Source organism: Accipiter gentilis, chromosome 25, assembly GCF_929443795.1.
Source record: "Accipiter gentilis chromosome 25, bAccGen1.1, whole genome shotgun sequence".
Classification (NCBI taxonomy): Eukaryota; Metazoa; Chordata; class Aves; order Accipitriformes; family Accipitridae; genus Astur; species Astur gentilis.
Window position 1 is genome coordinate 3367652 of NC_064904.1, and position 18565 is coordinate 3386216.

General features: G+C 41.0%; 1 protein-coding gene across 1 annotated transcript in view; it reads right to left on the reverse strand.

The window, feature by feature from the left end:
* Positions 1-18080, reverse strand: part of KCNK10 (potassium two pore domain channel subfamily K member 10) — a 65896-nt gene extending 47816 nt beyond the window's left edge. The window contains exon 1 of the mRNA XM_049828507.1: positions 18021-18080. Within this exon, the coding sequence (XP_049684464.1) occupies positions 18021-18072 (52 nt within the window). The 5' untranslated portion in view covers positions 18073-18080. The remainder of the gene's footprint in view (positions 1-18020) is intronic.
* Positions 18081-18565: the final 485 nt, after the last annotated feature.

Below are 18565 nucleotides of genomic sequence, written 5' to 3' on the forward strand. Positions count from 1 at the left end.
AACATGAACCAGAGGGAATCATGCCTAACCATTGCTTTGCCATCCCTGGCAGCAGCTTTGCAGAAAATGTCATATCAAAAGACTTCTGCAAATTTTGTATAATTTGTCATACATTCCCAGCTAGTGCTTGAAATCATGAATCTCGGTACGTTTCCAAAAAAATCTACATAATTCTGCTTCATCAGTTATAATTGAAACATACTAATTAATAGCTCTTGGAACACCCCAACTGTTTAATTGATTTAGAATGCAGTTGTTATGAGAAAACAAAAAAACCCACTGTTTTATAATGTGGCTTTCATTCTTCTTCATTAGAAAACTATAGTTAGGCAAAAATAAAAAAACTTAAACAGCCTAAATTGGAACATGGTAGAAATTAAGAAATCAGTGTGGTCCGAGTTAAGGTCTCTCTTTCTGTAGAAAGAGCTTCCCAACTATGAGAGTCTTCACAGAGTGGTGATGCTGGTGCACTGCAGATCAGAAGAACTAAGGGGAGCCAAAGCCTCTTCTCTGTTCCTGGAGAGCTTCTTCAGTGGCAGACAAGAAACTTAGCTATGCAGTAAGTTGTCAGAATGAATCTTGCCTTCCACTGAAGGACAGTCACTCCTATCTGATAGCCATTTCTTCCAAAGGACAAATCCCATGGGAATCTTCTCAACTTCTACTGTCCATACTACCAGAGTATCGCTGCTTCCATTTAGTTGTGCAGCAAGTGCCTGACTGAAACCAAGTACCTGGCTATCTGGGCGCCATGACAGTACACTTGGTTTAGGTGGCAAGGTGTTGGTAGTGGGGCAGCTACAGTAGTGGTCTCTGTGGGAGAAGGCCAGGGGCTGTCCCATGCCGGACACAGCCAGTTCCTGCTGACTCCAATAGACCCACTGCAGGACACAGCTGAGCCCATCAGTGAAGCTGGCAGCACATCTGTGAAAGCATAGTTAAGAAAGGGAAAAATGCTGTGCAGGCAGTGATGAATGAGAAAAAAAAGTGTGAGAAACAATCCTGAAGACACCAAGGTCAGTGGAGGAGAAAGAGGTACTCCAGGAGCTGCAGGAGACATTCTCCTGCAGCCTGTGTGAGTTTTGGAAGAGACCACAGTGGAGCAGGTATTTCCCTGCAGCCCATGGAGAGGACCACACCAGAGCAGACACACTGCAGCACGTGGCGGACCCCAGACCAGAGCAGGATGATATTTCCTGAAGGGCTGCTGCCCATGGAGAGACTGTGCTGGAGCAGGTTTATCCTAAAGGACTGCAGCCCGTAGGAAGGACCCGTGCTGGAGCAAGGGAAAAGTGTGAGGAGGAGGAAGGTGCAGCCTAGAGGAACTGTTATGAACTCACCACAACCCCCCATTCCCCATCCCCCCTGCACCATGTGGGGTGGGGAGGAGGAAGAGGACTCAAGAATGAAGGAGTGAATTTGGGCCTAGGAAAAAAATAAAGGAGGGGAAAGGTAGTTTAACTCTTGTCTTCGTTTCTCACCATCCAAATCTATTTAATTGGCAATAAATTAAACAAACTTTCCCCAAGACGAGCCTGATTTGCCCGTAATGGTAATTACTAAGTGATCTCCATGTCTTTATCTCAACCCACAAACATTTCCATCTTATTTTCTCTCCCTCTCCTGCTGAGGAGGAGGAGTGAGAGAGCGGCTGGATGGGCATCTGGCAGCCAGCCAAGGTCAACACACTACAGTCAGTTTGCACAGGGGCAATAAAGATGAGGACACAACTCAGACTGTATTGTTCAGCATTGTTTTTCCTCTGAGTCTCACCAGTCAGAGCGTGCATATGGATTTTGGTGAAAAAGTCATCAGTCCATTACAAACATGCCCTAAGAATATCAATGTATAGATCAGAACTTAAACTACAGCGATGAACATAAGTCAGCTACAGAAAGAACAAGCAGCCTTCCAACAACAATGCCTTTTTGTCACTCTCTACTGGAGTTGGGTGTCCTGGTTTTGGCTGGGATAGAGTTAATTATCTTCCTAGTAGCTGGTACAGTGCTGTGTTTTGGATTTAGTATGAGAATAACTTGGTAGCACACTGATGTTTTAGTTGTTGCTAAGTAATGCTTATCCTAAGTCAAGGACTTTTCAGTTTCCCATGCTCGGCCAGCAAGGAGGCACACAAGAAGCTGGGAGGGAGCACGGCCAGGACAGCTGACCCAAACTAGCCAAAGGAATATTCCATACCATAGGACACCACGTTCAGTATACAAACTGGGGGGAGTTGGCCGGGAGGCCCAGGTCACTGCTCAGGGACTGGCTGGGCATCGGTCAGGAGGTGGTGAGCAATTGCATTGTGCATCACTTGTTTTTCTTGGGGTTTATTTCTCTCTTTTTGTTATTTTCCTTTTCCTTTTTTTTCTCAATTCTTAAACTGTTCTTATCTCAGCCCATGATTTTTTTCTGATTCTCCTCCCCATCCCATCGGGGTGGGGAGGAGTGAGCAAGCAGCTGCGTGGTGCTTTGTTGCCGGCTGGGGTTAAACCATGACATTGGGTCAATATGGAACAAAAACATTCATTTGTCTTGTTGAGTGGATTTGATTTTTTCACTTTTTATCATCTTTCATTCTCATTTTTCCTTCCCAGAAACATAAGCAATTTATTTCACTCATTTCCTATACACATTTAAGAAAATGGATGTTAGCAGCATACATTTTCACATAAAACTAAATGTCAAATTCATTAAATATTTCACGCTGGCAGGAAGTGCATACGCTCTTAACCAATGAAGGAAAAGTAGCAATACAATGTGATATCTGTGACTGACAATTGTAAAAAATATAAGAAAATTACAATCTGCTTGCAGACAAATGGCTAGAAATTGGGTGCTGGGTAAACCTGACTGGTTGGATTACTTATTATTCTAGTTGTGATTAGTTTAACAAGTGTGTAAAAGATTTAACAGTCTATGCAATTACCATTCCTCTGAGCTATGCCATGTCCCTTTCCTTTGTTTTCAATGGATTTTGTGAGGCTGTTGAAAGGCTCTGGTATTCTATAATTTCACTTTAGCAATTCTGAACCTAGTTTCCCTAAAGATATAGAAAAAAAAAGTACGTACAAGCTAATTTAATTTTAGTCAAGAAAGTACAGTGAGAAAGAGAGGAAGGTCTGAATACCATTTTTATACTTACTGTATTTCTAAAAGGCCCTGCCATTTGTAATCGTAAATTCTTTAAAGCACATAAGAATGGCAGTTCAAGCATCCATCTCACAAGCTGGCCTAGCTCAGACAGCAGCGTTCAACTCTTGCTGAATACAACTGTGTAGGTACAGCCTAAACGAAAAAGAAACTGCTTAACCAAGATCACACAGCAAACGATGAGGCTGGAGTAGAATTCCGCTCTCCTGCCCCAAGACTTGTATGTTTTAAGACCTATCCAAAAAAAGCCCTCCTATTTTGGACATCTGTACTTTATTTCTTTAACTTTATGTCCATTTTTGGCTTCTGCACAAGTTTTCATATGACTGCATATTGTTAGCAACCAATGAAGATGAAGATATGTTTTTCTTTCTTCAGGCTAATAGAAAAGGGAAGCAACTTCTGAATGGCACAGAAAAGGTCGCTCTATTCGACATCTTTCTCTGCTTCACTTATCACCAGAATATTGAATGGTGGCTAAAGACTGACACGTTTCATTGTAACTGAGTGTTAAGAGTACAGGAACATAGAAGGAGAAAATGACTTAGGAAACTACAGGAGGCGTTAAACACTGGATCTGTTTTTAAAAAATACTGGAAATACCAGTCTCTTCCTTCAATCAGTTTTGACTGATCTCTTGTCTTGGTTTCAACCACAGTAAATCGAACTCCAGCACATATTCAAATGTAATTTCTTCATGACACAAAATGATTATCAATGCAGTCATCTTTTCAAAATCCCGCTTCGATTTTCATTGCAACTTTCCAAAGAATTATCTTAATATAAATTAAAAAGCTGTTCGGACTAAGTGTAAAAATGTGAACTGTAGTCTCACAAATTAAAATAAGACACTGACTAACTGAAGACAGTGATGAATTCTTCCTTAGATCCCTTAAGAATAGGACAAGAAATAACTATTAATCTGTACCAAGGAAGTGGGGGATAATGTGTTAGGAAAAAGTCTAGCTACAAGGATAGCTAAGCATGCAAACAGCCATTGAGATATTGAAATCTCCTTCATCTGAAGTAGCTAAGAACAGGACATAAAATCATCTGCCAGAAATCATTTAGGTCAGTGTTTTCAATCTGTGCCCTGCACACCCCTATGGACCCAAGAAGAAAAGCTATCAGTGAAGGGTAGCAAAGAAAAACAGTCTAATGTTGTAGGCTTGTATTCATCATCCAGAATCTGTAAACAAACCGGTGAAATGCTAAGGGTATTAAAAAATATATATATATATTCAAAATCATTCATCTTGATATTCTAGTTCTGACTCACAGCAGGAAAATGCTCTTGAAATACTTTCCCTCCCCTTCCATGTAAAATAGTCAAACACATCTCAACATTCCGCTTTGCATCAGTTGTGCCAAGTCTATAATAATCTTTCATTATTATCTAAATATCTCAAAGCGTTTCTCAAATAATAGATAAACCCCTGTGACACTGAGGAAAAACAATACTGTATGTGTTCACAGTTTGTCTCATGTAAACACTGCCACAGAGATGTTAGCAAATTAATTAAATTGAAGAGTAATTTCAAAAGTTGATTGAAACAAGGTCTTTGCCATACGTGCATCAAGCAGGTACAAAGAGTTGTCGTCAATGTATTAGCAAATCTTCAAGTTCTTTTAGGGGACATGCTGTTTTCCACTATACATGACAAGATGCTGGTCTGTCTGTTACAAGATTAATAGACAGCCATAAATCAGACTGTTCTTTTGTTGGTTATAAAGGAAAAATATGATACCCATGTGTAAACTGCTCTTGCTGATTATTTACAAGAACTTCCAGATTCTGACCCAGCCTCTCTGCTGTCAGAACTGCGGTCAGAGCCTGCCCACGAACCTAAAATGGACTGCCCAAGAGTTAGTCTCTCGCAAGCACAGCCTTAGAGCTCCTGCCTACTGAGGCTACGCAAATGGCAGGGAAACAAGAGGAAGCCCAAGGCTGGCTTGCGCAGGTATCAGCCAGAACTCATCCCCTGACATTAAAAAAAATCTCTGCAAAAGTCACGGTCATGGGATGCTGGGATACTTTCCCCTCCCTCCTCCCTCTCCCAGGCACTGCACTTTTCTAAGGCATACGTGACAGCTCACTAGTCGAAAGAATGGATGTGCTAAGGCAGGACGTGAACTCCAGGAACAGCTGAAAGCGTCTTCATTTTTTTCTTTCTGGTTTGGCTTCAGGACAGCAGTCCTCGGGTACTTCCTAGCTAACACTTACTGGCATTAACATGAAGATGCACTGCTACTGACACCATTTGTAGCACTACTTACAGAGCTGCCAAGTCCAGACGAATACTTGAGGGAGATTTGTCTTGTGCTGGAGTGAGATTGTACACTGCTGGAGGGCAGTTCGAATTTTGTCTCCCTTGCTTTGCTTTCTCTCTCCCCTGACCTCTTTTCCACCCTGCCCTCCTCCAAATCCATCCATCTGCTCTTGTCCCTCACTTCTGTCCAACCGTGCTGGCAGTGTGGGAGGCAGCATACCCGTAACTCCCTGCTCGGTTCCTCTTCTCGGCACTCAGCACTCAGCTACGCTTCCCCATTGCCTCTGACACTTGAGCCCAGGGCAAGGAGCCAAGCACATGCTCACATGTGACGGGACTCATCAATGAACTTCAGGTATTGGAAAACGGAAAACAGAGTAGAAGGGCATTACAGTCAGGAGCAGGAAGAGTTGAGGGGAGATTAGAAGTGATTGACGGGGGCAAGTCCCAAACAAGGAGCCCTCCTGCTTCAAGACTGGTGAATGTGTTTGTTCCAACACACTCACTGGCAGCAGTGCTATCATCAGGTTTATGAAGCTATTTATAGAGAAACTGAATACAGAGAAACCCAAGAAAAATTCTCACCTTTTCCTTTCTGAAATAGGACTAAAACCAATAGATCACTGCTAAAACCTGTTTTCCTAGCATTAGATCAGTATTTGGTGCTCTTGCTAAAACTGGGAGGTCTTAGTTCATGCAGTTCTCTGCTCTGTCAAGAGCCAAGTAGGAAGCAAGTGCTTTTGGCTCAAGATCTTGGGTATAGAGATGACCGTGAAAAAGAGCTCCTGTCAGAAGAGATGAACATACCATTGTTTTTCCTTATTAGGTAATAAATAGAAAAAACTGCTTTCTTGTCAGTATGTCATAAGCCTCAAGTACAAGCACCAAGGAATAAATAGGTGCTCTCTGATTCTCTGCAGACTTCACCCTTCAATGAACAACAGACAGGTTGAAGCAGTGATGCAGCTGCTTATCCATAATCTTCTTTTTAAAGACTAATAAAAAAAAAAAATCCATTGCACCATGACATGCTGTTGGATGAAATAAGTTGATTACTTTTCCTCACCGGGACGTGTCCCAGGATTCCAGTAACATTTAGGAAGAGTCTGAATAACCCACCACAGGAGTTCAAGGTGTTCTGCTTCAAAGTGCCCATAGGATGACGTAGGGTCAGGGTTTTAGCTGGTGTCCTTCTGCTAGAGCAGCCGGACTGGGATCTTCTAAATATCCTATCATCTCAAGGATTCACAAAAGAAATTCAGCCAAGGGTCTCATGGCCAGACCAACCACTGAAGGAAACTTAAGTCTTGCAACTTAGCATAAGACCACAAAGGGAAGAACATTCTTATTGACAGAAAGGTAGTGGTAAGCCAACAAGTGGAGGAGACAAACAACAAAGTAAAGATTCATGCTGGCCTTCCTGGCAGGAAGCTATCTAATCTACATTTGAAATGTGATTGATGCTGGCTGTCTGCCAGGGGTACAGCCTAACAGTGGCGTGAAGGAATTTCTTGTTCACCTCAGTCATGCGAAGGGGACTTTAGCAGCACCACTGACTATAGTATAGATTGGAACCGTGAGACGCCAATACATTGCTCAGCTGGGGCAGTACAATATCTCTTGCAGGACTCTCTCAGGTTAATAGCCAAGGAACAGATCTTTTACATATAAGTAAGGCCAGCAAAACACACGCAATATAAACTCTAACCCCAGAATAAGAATACTGTCAGCACTAATTTCTCCCCTGCAAGATTTCTTGGGGCATCCTTACAGATGTATCTGCACATTACTGACCATACTTAAAGAGCTCATACTGATGCTCCCCTGGGAAAACAAGAGGTAAGAATTTCTGCATCAGTCTAGTGGTGTCTTCCCCGATCTGGCTAATGACTGGAATCTACAGAAAAATACTTTGAATTCAAGCAAATTTCATTAATGATCTACCACTTCAAGTGATAATTTCTCAAATTTTCTGGGCAACAGCAATAGAAGTGGATCTTTCATCATGTGGTAATGGTCAGAAATCTTGTAAGAAGCACATCAGTTCAGCTATTTTTTAGTTTGCTGGAGCAATACTATTTGCATATCCTGAGAATCCAGTCTATTTAGCGGTCTTAAGTTCCTATACACAGTAACAGTCTTAGTTAAAGTGAACGAAGGCCTTTCAATACTTTGAAAACCTATTCTGGAACAGGGCAAAGAATACATATAATGCAAGACAGCTATTACAAAACTACTCTGTGCAGAAAAGTTCTTCACAAGGAATAGAAAATTGCTGTTTGAAATGCACTTGTTCAGCATTGCCATTTTTATTTTCTCGGATTGAAAATTCTTTATAACATACACATTTTTCTTTTACACTTTTGGTGTGTAAGTTGCACCTGTAAAGCTGCCATAGTCAGAATGATTTACCTGTCCAGTCTGCATGTCAGACAATTCTTGGAAATTGACCATGAGTCAAATAGAGCTCAGGTAAGCAAAAGGAAGTAGGTTAAACAGACTTCAGACCCATTATGCTGCTCACAGCTGTATATAATAAACAGAACAGATGAACAGTGTCACTGGGAGGCTGGTCGGGCACACAGAGCTCCAGGTCACTGCCAGGCTGATTCTGGCTGCACAAAGCTGGCTTGGAGTTTGCTATACAGTATATAATTTAGGGTAGCTTAGATTATAAGGAGTCTAGTACAACAACTGAATTACATAAGAATTTTTTTATTTCATGCTCAGCTTCTAGTCAGATAATACTGTAGAAATACAGTTGTAATTTGAACTAGGATAAAACTTTATAGCTACACAAGGATGGCATCTGCTGATATGGTATGACTTCTAACATCTCTCAGTACTTCATAGTGTTGCCATACTGCATCACTGACATGTAGCTACATGCATTCACAGATCAGACTTAAGAAAGAGGCAGCTGTGGCCCTCTGATCAGTTTTGCCCACAATTAAGCTTCACCTAACCAAAAGTATGCCTACACAGTGTATAGCAGGTGGGCATGAACTCATTCTCCTGCACTCAGAGCTCCTGAAAACAAGTGAAATCACCGCTAATAATGCCAAGCTCAAAGAAGTATTTTATAACTTTCAGCAAAACTGCACTAACCATGATGGTGTAATTTCTTGTAACCCCAAAGCATGCACAAATTGAGAATGAATCTGCCAGGAACAAGTGGTGTATACCTGCCCTAAATCCTCCTAGTGAGAAGCTATCCAAAGCCATTTGAGCTGAAGTTCAAAATACGAGCAGTAACAACCCTCGTCTCATTTCTTTCCTTTGCTGTAACTTGGAATACATTCCATTAGAGTCAATACAGATGTGTCAAATGGGTCCGTGCAGCCTGGAGAGTGATTCTGCTGACACTAAACCAGACATATACTGAAAGTTCTCCAGGCTCTATGAACCATATTTGACTATATCTCCCCTAACCATAGCAGTTCCTTAGAAACTTAGAATACCCCTGCATTTCAGATACCCACCTGTATTTAGGTGTTTTATTCTCCAATTAAGTCACAGTCAAATGGCATAATTCATTTGCCCATCCATATTATATACTACCAAGTGAGAGGTACTAGGATATCCTAATTGGCCTTAAGCTGTTGCTCCAGAAGGGCATGGGTCTCCCGTAGGTCCATTATCATATATATCAGGCTGATGCAAATGTCTCAGCTGCCTTACAGTGCCTTAAATGGCAGCAGATGCTTATTTTTAGAAAACTGACTCAACAAATAATGTACGGCAACAACGAGAAAATCAGGTCACAAAGTTACATGTCAGTATATCATTGTAACCCAGTAATGAACTCTGCTTCCCATGAAGGCAATTTAGTATGGTAGCTGTAGCATCATGAAGAGGTAGCTCTGGTGTTGTTTCTGTAGCTGTCATGACTGCTGCTACACAAGGCCTCTCTGCAAAACCCTTTCTTGTGCAATCCAAACTTAGCAGTCTTAACATTTAAGTAATCAGTGACGGATCTGAGTTAACCTAGGGGAATGTCTTGGACATGTGTGAGCTGCTTCCTTCATTTCAGCTGGGAGTTTCTGCAGTACCATTTCTTTATAATTCTTTCATCACTGGGGTTTTTCACACATAGTAGCTAGTGATTGCCTTTTGTTCCTTCAAAATGAAAAGCTGATATTTGAGAGGATAAAAGCCCTGGACAAGCTGTCAGTATGTATTTGCTGTTTTCAAATCATGCCAGTACTATTATCTTACAGTATTGAGTAAGAAATAAATGACCGAAGCACCTTTTAACAGCGTATCACTGAATCTTAAGAATCTCAGTGGCGCAAGTTTAAGGTGCCAAAATCCAAGATCCTCATCCAGTAAAGTCAGTAACATGTTGTTTTTTCTTCCTGGGAAAGAAAAGATGAGTCAGTCCTGCTGAGATATGAACATATGGCTCCAACAAAACTAGGTACTCAAAGCCTGATGCTTAAAGCACTGTGATCATCCTGTAGAATACAGATACCAAAATAACTTGTATTGCTTTGTAAGAAGATGGTGTTAACTTCTGTTATCCCCTACTAGTTAAACAGTCTATTGTCTTCAGCAAACAACAGTCACACAGTCATGCATAATCTACGGATTATCAGAAAGACAGAGAACTGAAGCAATTTAAAGATCTATTGAATGCATCTCTTTGGGGGCAGAATTGAGGAACAAATGGAAGAAACAAAAGCATGTTTCTTCAATGCAGGACTAGCCAAATAAACAGCTCATCATCTATTAAAGATACTTACTTCATGAGATGAAGACATTTTGTAATATGTCCATAAGATTATTTATACTGTGCTTTAGTTTCGCTCACCGAGGAGGACCCTGACACATCCCTGAGGAACCAACAGAGAACATGAAGATCCTTCATATTTTTTTAAATACACCCTAGGTTACATGCGTACTGCTAAAAGGTAGAAAGAACATCATGTGCTTGAAAAAAGTGAATTCTACTTGGAGGCAGCCAGATTTGTCTTCATGTCCACCCTTTTTTTTTCCAGAGCATTTTCAGCCTTACCACAAGTACACTCTTTTTATTCCACATTTTCTGCACCACTGGCAGCAGATCTGACCTGCTCACACTTTGGGTCCATTCTTTTGTAGTCTACATTATCTGAAGCAGCTTTCCTTTGTCTCTCCTTGTTAGGACTTTATTTCTTTCCAGATGTCCTCTAAAATTTCAAATAGCAAACTCAAACAAAATGCTAGACCTAATTATGCCTGCACTTTTAAAAAAAGTTGCAACCACACCAGGACTTTGCAACTGTTCACTGTACAGGACTCCAGATCCTAAGTGCAACAAGTTTCAATCCCTTTCATATATTTTATATGTCATGCCCCTTGTCACAACTCCAGCTTTCAGCAGGATGTTCCGTTCCATTTTAAAAACAGAAAAATAAAATTAAGCCAGGCTTGTGTATCCTCTTCCACCTTTCTTGCCCCTCTATACAGGTTTAGATAACAGATTCTATTACCTTAGTGGCTTTGATTTCCACTTACAACAGAGAGGTATAAACGACAGTGAAATTTCCACCCTAACCTCGAAATCTTACCAGTGATCTTCTATGCTTGTATTTTGGGACTTCTGAATAACACATAATAATACATGCATTTGGGACACTTTGCCAATAACAAGATTTGTAATACCATAAGAATTGTATTAGCAGTTGAAGAAAAAGATGAAATCTTAATTCTTGGTCTCAGCATTCCCAGACCAAGGAAATATCCCCTAAATTCTGTGGTTCATTAACATGGTAAGAGATCCATAGTTCACTTTTAAAATATCATTTTGTTTAACTAATCTGAGTTAATGTTTGATTGTAACTGTGAAAAGCAGCCCAGAAAGTATGTTGGGAGAATAATAATGGTCCATGGCCTAGAAAGGACTGGTACTACCAACCTGAAGTACAAGGCTATATGATATGTGCTGTTCTCACTTGTTATTTTATCTCATTGGGGTAACCAGTGAGAACGGTATGGCACGTTATTTATGAAAGTCAGTGGGTTCATCTTAGAGCACATTTTCCATTATAGTTAAAATGTTTTTCATATACATGCTTTATAAACAAATGAAGGAAGTATAACCAATGTCTCAGGAACTAGAATATGAGCAGCCTCTGTCTGACAAAGGCCAGGTCCCAGGATGTTTTCAATTTCTTACAGAAAACAAAAACCAGAGTTATTCCTATAAAAAGGTATTAAAAAAGGTAGTATTTAGCCTTTTGCTGAATGTCACTTCTCCTACATAAAAATTCTATAGAAAACAGACAAATGTTCAGCATTTATATTCTCTGCTTTGGCTTTTGCTATTACACTGACATTATTACAAAATAAAGGTTAGGCATTCCCACCACACTGAATTCTGTAATACTCTATCTGTTGAATACTACTGTGTTTATTAGCCCTTTCTTATCTTGACCTCCTCATTGTTCCCTCCCCATTTCACTCCAGGTACTTACCCTATTTACAACACATCTAGGGACCCTGTTCTCCCAGCGATTCCAGGCACTCCTTTATTTTTAACTCAGTAAAGCCTTCAGAGACAACACAGTTCTGATACTTTTAAAATGAAGAATCTCCTGTTGCTCGCACTGAAATGAGTGGTAAAATTCCTAGCTCTGGATTAAATCAGGAGCATAAGAATTAAACCGTATCACCATATATATGCACTCTCCTGTCTGAAGCTGGTAAGTCCACACACTAGCTACATAAATCCACATAAGCGCCAAAAGCTGAACCCAAACCTACCCAATTACAAGTGATATCATATATCTTTCTCCCAAAAGCAAACTCCATCACTTCAGGTAGCATCAGTTTTCAAGAGTTGCCCAAGGGACTTTTCAGTCCAAAGGCCTGTTAATGGATTACTCCTGTACATATGTGGCAAAAATAGCATTATTATTCTTCACTGAAATAATAATTCTGTCTTAACCTCTCCCACTGATGACAATTCCACTGCTCTCCCTGTCTGAGATTTACAGTTTCATATTGCCTTTGATTCTTTTCATTCCCTTTTCTCACAGTACAGATGACATCTTAATGATACCCTACCCTTCATCTTTCTTATCTTGAATAGAGTTCAGTCTTTCCTCACTATTGCTAAGAAAGCTGCTGTCCAGACTTTCACTCTGCCACTTTCCTATTGCTAATTTCACTTTTCTGATTCCTTAGTTTTTCCTTTTTCAGGGCATCCTAACGATGACAATGATGAAACTAATAGGTCTCTGCTGTCTTTCTTCCTCTCCTGCTAATTCAGTCATATCTTCCTATCTCTTACCACATTAGGGTCCACAGTATTCATCTGCCTCCCCTGCAGGCTCCACATAGCCTTTAGTAAAGTTCTGATTTCTTCATTCTCTTTTATTTGTTTTCCAAACTCTTCAAATTTTCCACCTTACTGTATTTGGCATTGTTGCACCTACATCATGCACTGCCAGGAGTGTCCTTTTTATCCAATTTCTATTCTCCTTCAAATCTCTCTTTAAAATAAACTCCTTACAGTTGTTCTGCAACCCATGCTTATTAGGCACAGCAGAGTCCTGGTCCATCAGATGGGTCGGTAGCCAATATAATCACATTTGCTGGGATCAGAGCTACTTTTTTTACACATTATAGCTTTCCATAGCATTCTTACACTGAGCTACTAAGAACTGACTTACTAGTGCAGAAAGATATCATCTAACTCCCAGTTGCACTGCCCTTCTTACATATATCTTCTTGAAAATGGAGGACAGAAATGTACACCCTTATTCTACTTGTCTATGCCTTTATAATCAAGTTTGCCTTCTGTATTGGTGTCTTTGAATGAAAGGACAGAAAAAGTAGGAACTGCAGCAGTTTTTTACACTCAGCAGGCAGCGTCAGCTTAATTTATACTAAGTAGCTGATGCTGAAAATTTTTCCAACAGCCATCAAGGGATGATCCAAATCTGATACCTGCATGAAGACATTTGAGACTCAGCTCATTTGTCCCACATATAGGTGTCCAGTGCTGCTTGAGGTGTCTCAGGTGAAGTGAGAAATTCCATGGCAGGTGACACAGGACCTATGGAAGACTTGAGCCCCTCTGGAGTGGTAGGTGGGGAATATCAATGGTCTGTAGATACCTCTAATGGGAAACTCAACTGAGTCTTCAGTGTCTGTGAAGAAGCGCAGGTAATACTAGTTTCCTCTGGTTGTAAAGCACAAAGATAACCTTATTTCCTAATTGATGTGATCTGTGTATGATGACAGGCTGTTTTGCTCCCTCCTAATTGTTTTACCATTTGATTGCAATACATATGCTCTTCTTTCAATAGCAGATCTCAGATTGCTTTAAACAAGTTAATTATATTTCACAACACCATTGTGCATTAGGGAAGTATTAATATTCCCATTTTGCAGTCAAGGAAAAAGGGAGGAAAAGAAAGGGTAGGTGGCTTACTGAAGGTTAAACAGTAAATCAGTGACAAAATCTGAAGAGGAACTCCAGACTCTCAGCCACAGCTCGAATTCCCCACAGACCACTAACTCCCACACTAAATGTGATGATGATGATAATAAATGCATGATTTTAGGGTTCCAAACTGCAGAAAGCCATCCTACACAAACAATGCCTTCGTGAAAGGATGCAAGAACTTGTATCAAAACTTCAGAGCTCCAAAAGGTCAGTGTAGAGATAAACATCTACCTGGAAATTCAAGAGGCTTTGACAATCCATATTGCTGCAATGACAGCAAAAAACTGTACACACGAAGGATGGAACGAGACTGAACTCCATTTTCTACCTACTAAGAGCACCACCAAGATAGACATCTTTCCCTTGGAAAAGATATCTCACCATCACCCTGCAAGACAGTCATGCTTGGGGATAATTTTTGAGCATAGTGGAAACAGTCTCATCTACCCTTCTTTTCCACCAAGAAACAGCAATTTTAAGCAGATAATTCATAGGAAAAATACTGCAATTACTGTAACATCCAGATGTCTCAGGATGAGGGACCCACTGTGTTTTAGGTACTGTATAAAAATACATGTGCAAAGAGATTATAATAAGCACGGACAACAGGTGGGTGTAACAAACAGCAGGAGCAATGCAGGAAAGAGGAGAGATGAGAACAATTATAAGAATTTATGTCTTCATATGCCATTATAAACCTAATATTATATTCTGAAAAGTATAGATGGGAAGTTGTATGAAGTATGAAACTAAAAATCTAATCTTTCACTAATTTCAGTTATTATTGCTTTACCTGAATTGCACCAAACGGGAGAAGCAAAAATCAGTGATAGGCAGATCAAATGTTTTATGATTGTGTATATCTAGGTTGATTCCACCAGTAACAAAATGGCAGGCGTTTTTGTTGGGTTTTTTTTGAATGTAAGGCCAGGTAGTGTGAAATTCTGCACCCCTACTCAGTGTGTCCAACTCTCCCTAAAACATCCTTGAAGTGTCTGCTTGGGTTTTTTGCTCATTTTTTACCCCATTCACTCACTGTATATGAATAGTATAGGTTTTTAATCAATATATTTGATATTCTAGGACATACTTCACATTGGATTTTTAGGGACAAGTCCCAATGACTTTTGGGGTGGAGTTTGTTAATGGGGTTATATAGTTTGATTGCCTGGGATAGTACGGGACTTCACCAGAGAAATACGGACCTATATACTTCCAGGTTGATGAAATATTTGGTTTATCTAGAAAACACACTCAGCATTTACAGGGAATACACAGATATACTCTATACCCAAGACAAGTGAAGATACTACACAACAGGATAAAAGCATCCTTCAGTCTCCATGCCCTGTTCATTCCAGTTTAATGGCTGAGAAATCAGCCTCCCGTTAGCTGTCTGTCAGACACCATCCCTCATGTCAATTCTGTTCTTTTAAATCTGTTCTCTCCACAAAGTCTTTCTATAGTATATTGATCTTTGCTGATGTGAACTGAGAATACCAGTTTTATGCCAGATGAAAGCTACCAGCAGCCTCCAATCTATTTATCTATGTAAATATTTATAGTTCAGTCAGCATTATGGAGTTTGAGCATTAATTCATTTCAATGATTATCAGTCTGACCTGAGTTCAAACCAGCAACATCATTAGTCCCAAGCTAGCCATATCTTCACAACAAGGGCCCTAGCCTCTAGAAATGTGTATAGTTTCTAGAAAATATTGCCTGGAATAATCAGATCTAAACAATCTTTGAGATACCATAGCTCTCACTTACATTGTTGGACTGCTAGCTTGCTTGCCAGGAACATCAGTTGATGTATTTCAAGTACTCTTAGCACAAGTTAGCACAATTCCTACTAGACAAAACTGTGGAAACTGCACGTTCTCTGTCTGACAACCAGAAGAGAGAATGATCATACAATACGCACTGAAATGAGCCTGGTATTGGAGTGTGAACATTAACTGGACATGAGCTCTGCTTTTAATACTTAGGACTCTGTATCCTTGCACCACTAGCTTTCTACATGTTGATCTTTGTATCTGAGAAAAGCTACTTCAGCTCTTAACTCCACGGATATTGCACAGGATGCAAAACATAACATCATTTTTCACATGTACATGCAGGGAACAGACTACATACGTGACTGTAAATCAAATTCATTTTAGGGCTCTAAGTCATTTTGTGTAGATCTTTGCTAACATTTATATCTACATAAATATATTTTCATTTCAAAAAGAATGGAACTCTGATCTACTTTGTCTTCTACCCACATCACTAATTCTTCAGTGGGACTATGTAAGTACAGTGTCATTGCACTGTTCCTCTATTGGTTAAAGGATTGGGCCTTAGAAAACGTTTCCTAACCAATTTGCATTTTTTCCATTCCACCAAATTTTATCTATTTCCTGAGTCCCTTAGAGAATTAGAAATTAACAAGTTTTGCTTCCTTCCTGGCTATACATTAGCATCCTTGCTGCCTGGCTAATGAAGTCAATACTCTGAGGGGAAATAACTGGTAGGATTCTGCAGTCCTTAGCAGGGATTCAGCTTGGCAGAGAGGAAACCTGCTGGGTTCAAGGTCTTTTACCTGTTACGATACTCTCTGGTTTTGGACACATTAGTAAATTGTGACCAACCACCTGTTGGATCCATATGCTTTAAAGCCGATTGCCAAGCAAAGGAGCTGCATACAGAATGCCATCAGTACCTCCTGTGTGCCTTGCCAGGGGAAGGGAGGAAAGGGCTTTTTACATTAAAAGACATTTTGCAATACATAAAATGAATTAAAAGGAAGCAACAGCAAACGCACATTCAGAAAAGCACCTGGGAAGAGCAAGTTTTCACCACATGGAATTTTGACCCTGGGATAAGGAATATACTGTTATTAAAATAATCAAATCTCTGTTAGAGCTGCTATCCCTGTGTTCATTGTGAAGCTGAGGGCAGAGGAGACTGATGTGTCGATTTCAGCCTTCACCTAATTAAAGATGTAGTAAGGCTTAAACTAAAGCTTAATTGTGTATACTATTCAAACAGCACATCAGATCTGCTCAGCAGAAAGATGTCTGTTCTGCTGTATTCCTTCAACACAGGCAGAAACTGTTTATAATGTTTCATTTTGTAGACGTGAGGGCATGGAGGATGACAGACAAATTAACCACTAAAACCAAACCTGCGGAATAAAGATGAATAATCAAAGCCCATGCTATCACTTCATACTTCCTGCAAGCACTGCTGTACAGTGACTGGCTGCCAGCACTTCTGCTGCAAACCTGAGCATATGGCTTCAAGTTGCTCTGCTCCTGTACCGATGCACAGAAATATGACACACGAGTATACAAATTACCAGTAGGGTTTTTTTCAGTCCCTTCTTCTGTAGGTTGCATATGAACCTCCTCCCCATGCCAGGAAAGGAGAGCATTTCATTACAGCTTATTTTAAAACACCACTTGGATCGTTTTATTGAAATGCACTGCACTGGCGTAAAATCTCCTTCCACCATCACACAAACACACTCCCCAAGACAGACTCCAAACCTAACTATAGAGTTAATCAAACTATCCACTCGGGCTGATCAATTGTTATCAGGACAGAGTGAAGAGTGTAAAGGTCCCTTTGGGCTCCATTATTTAATGTGTCTTTTTATACCATCCACACTACAGGTTATATTGCAGCAGCGTTTTGCTCCAGTCGCTTGCCAACAAACATTTGCCATCGAGGAGCCCTGAGCAAGCAGTCACATCTGTGTCCACTCCTGTACCACCCATTTAACAGAGACAATGATCACTAGAAACAACAAAGGAGCCACAGATAAAACAAACAATGCTGTCAGCCAGAGATCACTGCCATCCCAGGCAAGTTTGCGATGAAAATACTCAAGAAAAAAGGAGGGGACGGAAGAGAGATATCAATATAGAACTACAAAACTTACACCTAGAAGAGGTTTTAACCACGCGGCCACCCAACCCCACATCTGAGGAGCATTTTCTAACACCCTGCTAGGATTGAGCAAGAAAGACCGAGCGGCGCACATGGGAAGCAGACAAGCATCCAACGTCTCCTCCCACTTGGAGTCAAATAGTCTCCTACGAGTCACTAGACACAAGGAATAATAACAATTGTTATTATGATAGTAACGATAGTAATAGAGAGTCACCAACCTTGAGGATCCCAGTTCACCTGTTTTCTTGGAGTCTCAATTGGAAATTTCATCGCTTCCTTTTTGCACAGGGAGGAAAAAGAATTAAATGAATTCCCAACCTTCCTGTCTCAATGCTGCAGTCAAACAAATTAATTTCAAATTATAGGGAGCCTGCGCTGTTTGACTGAGGGGAACTGGTGGTTGCCAAGGAAAGAAATACACAAATAAATCAAAGAAGGTGGGGAGGGGCGGGGAAGGAAAGGGAGGGGAGGGGAGGGGAGGGGAGTGGAGTGGTTTGTACCGGCGAGGTGCGGAGGGGTGCAGGCGCCCCAGCACAGAGAGGGGGAGAAGGCATAGAGCGAGGGCGGAGAGGGTCGGGGCGGGGGGGGGGGGGCGGCGAGAGAGCGGGCCGAGACGGGCAGCGGGTGCAGGGTGCTGCTGGCTCCCGGGGAGGCTCCCGCACCGGCTCGCCCACTCCACCTGCAGATGTCAGGGTGGCGGGGGCCCCGCCGCAGCCCGGCCCCGCTGTGCGCCCACCTCAGGGGCAGCCGGGCTGGCGAGCCC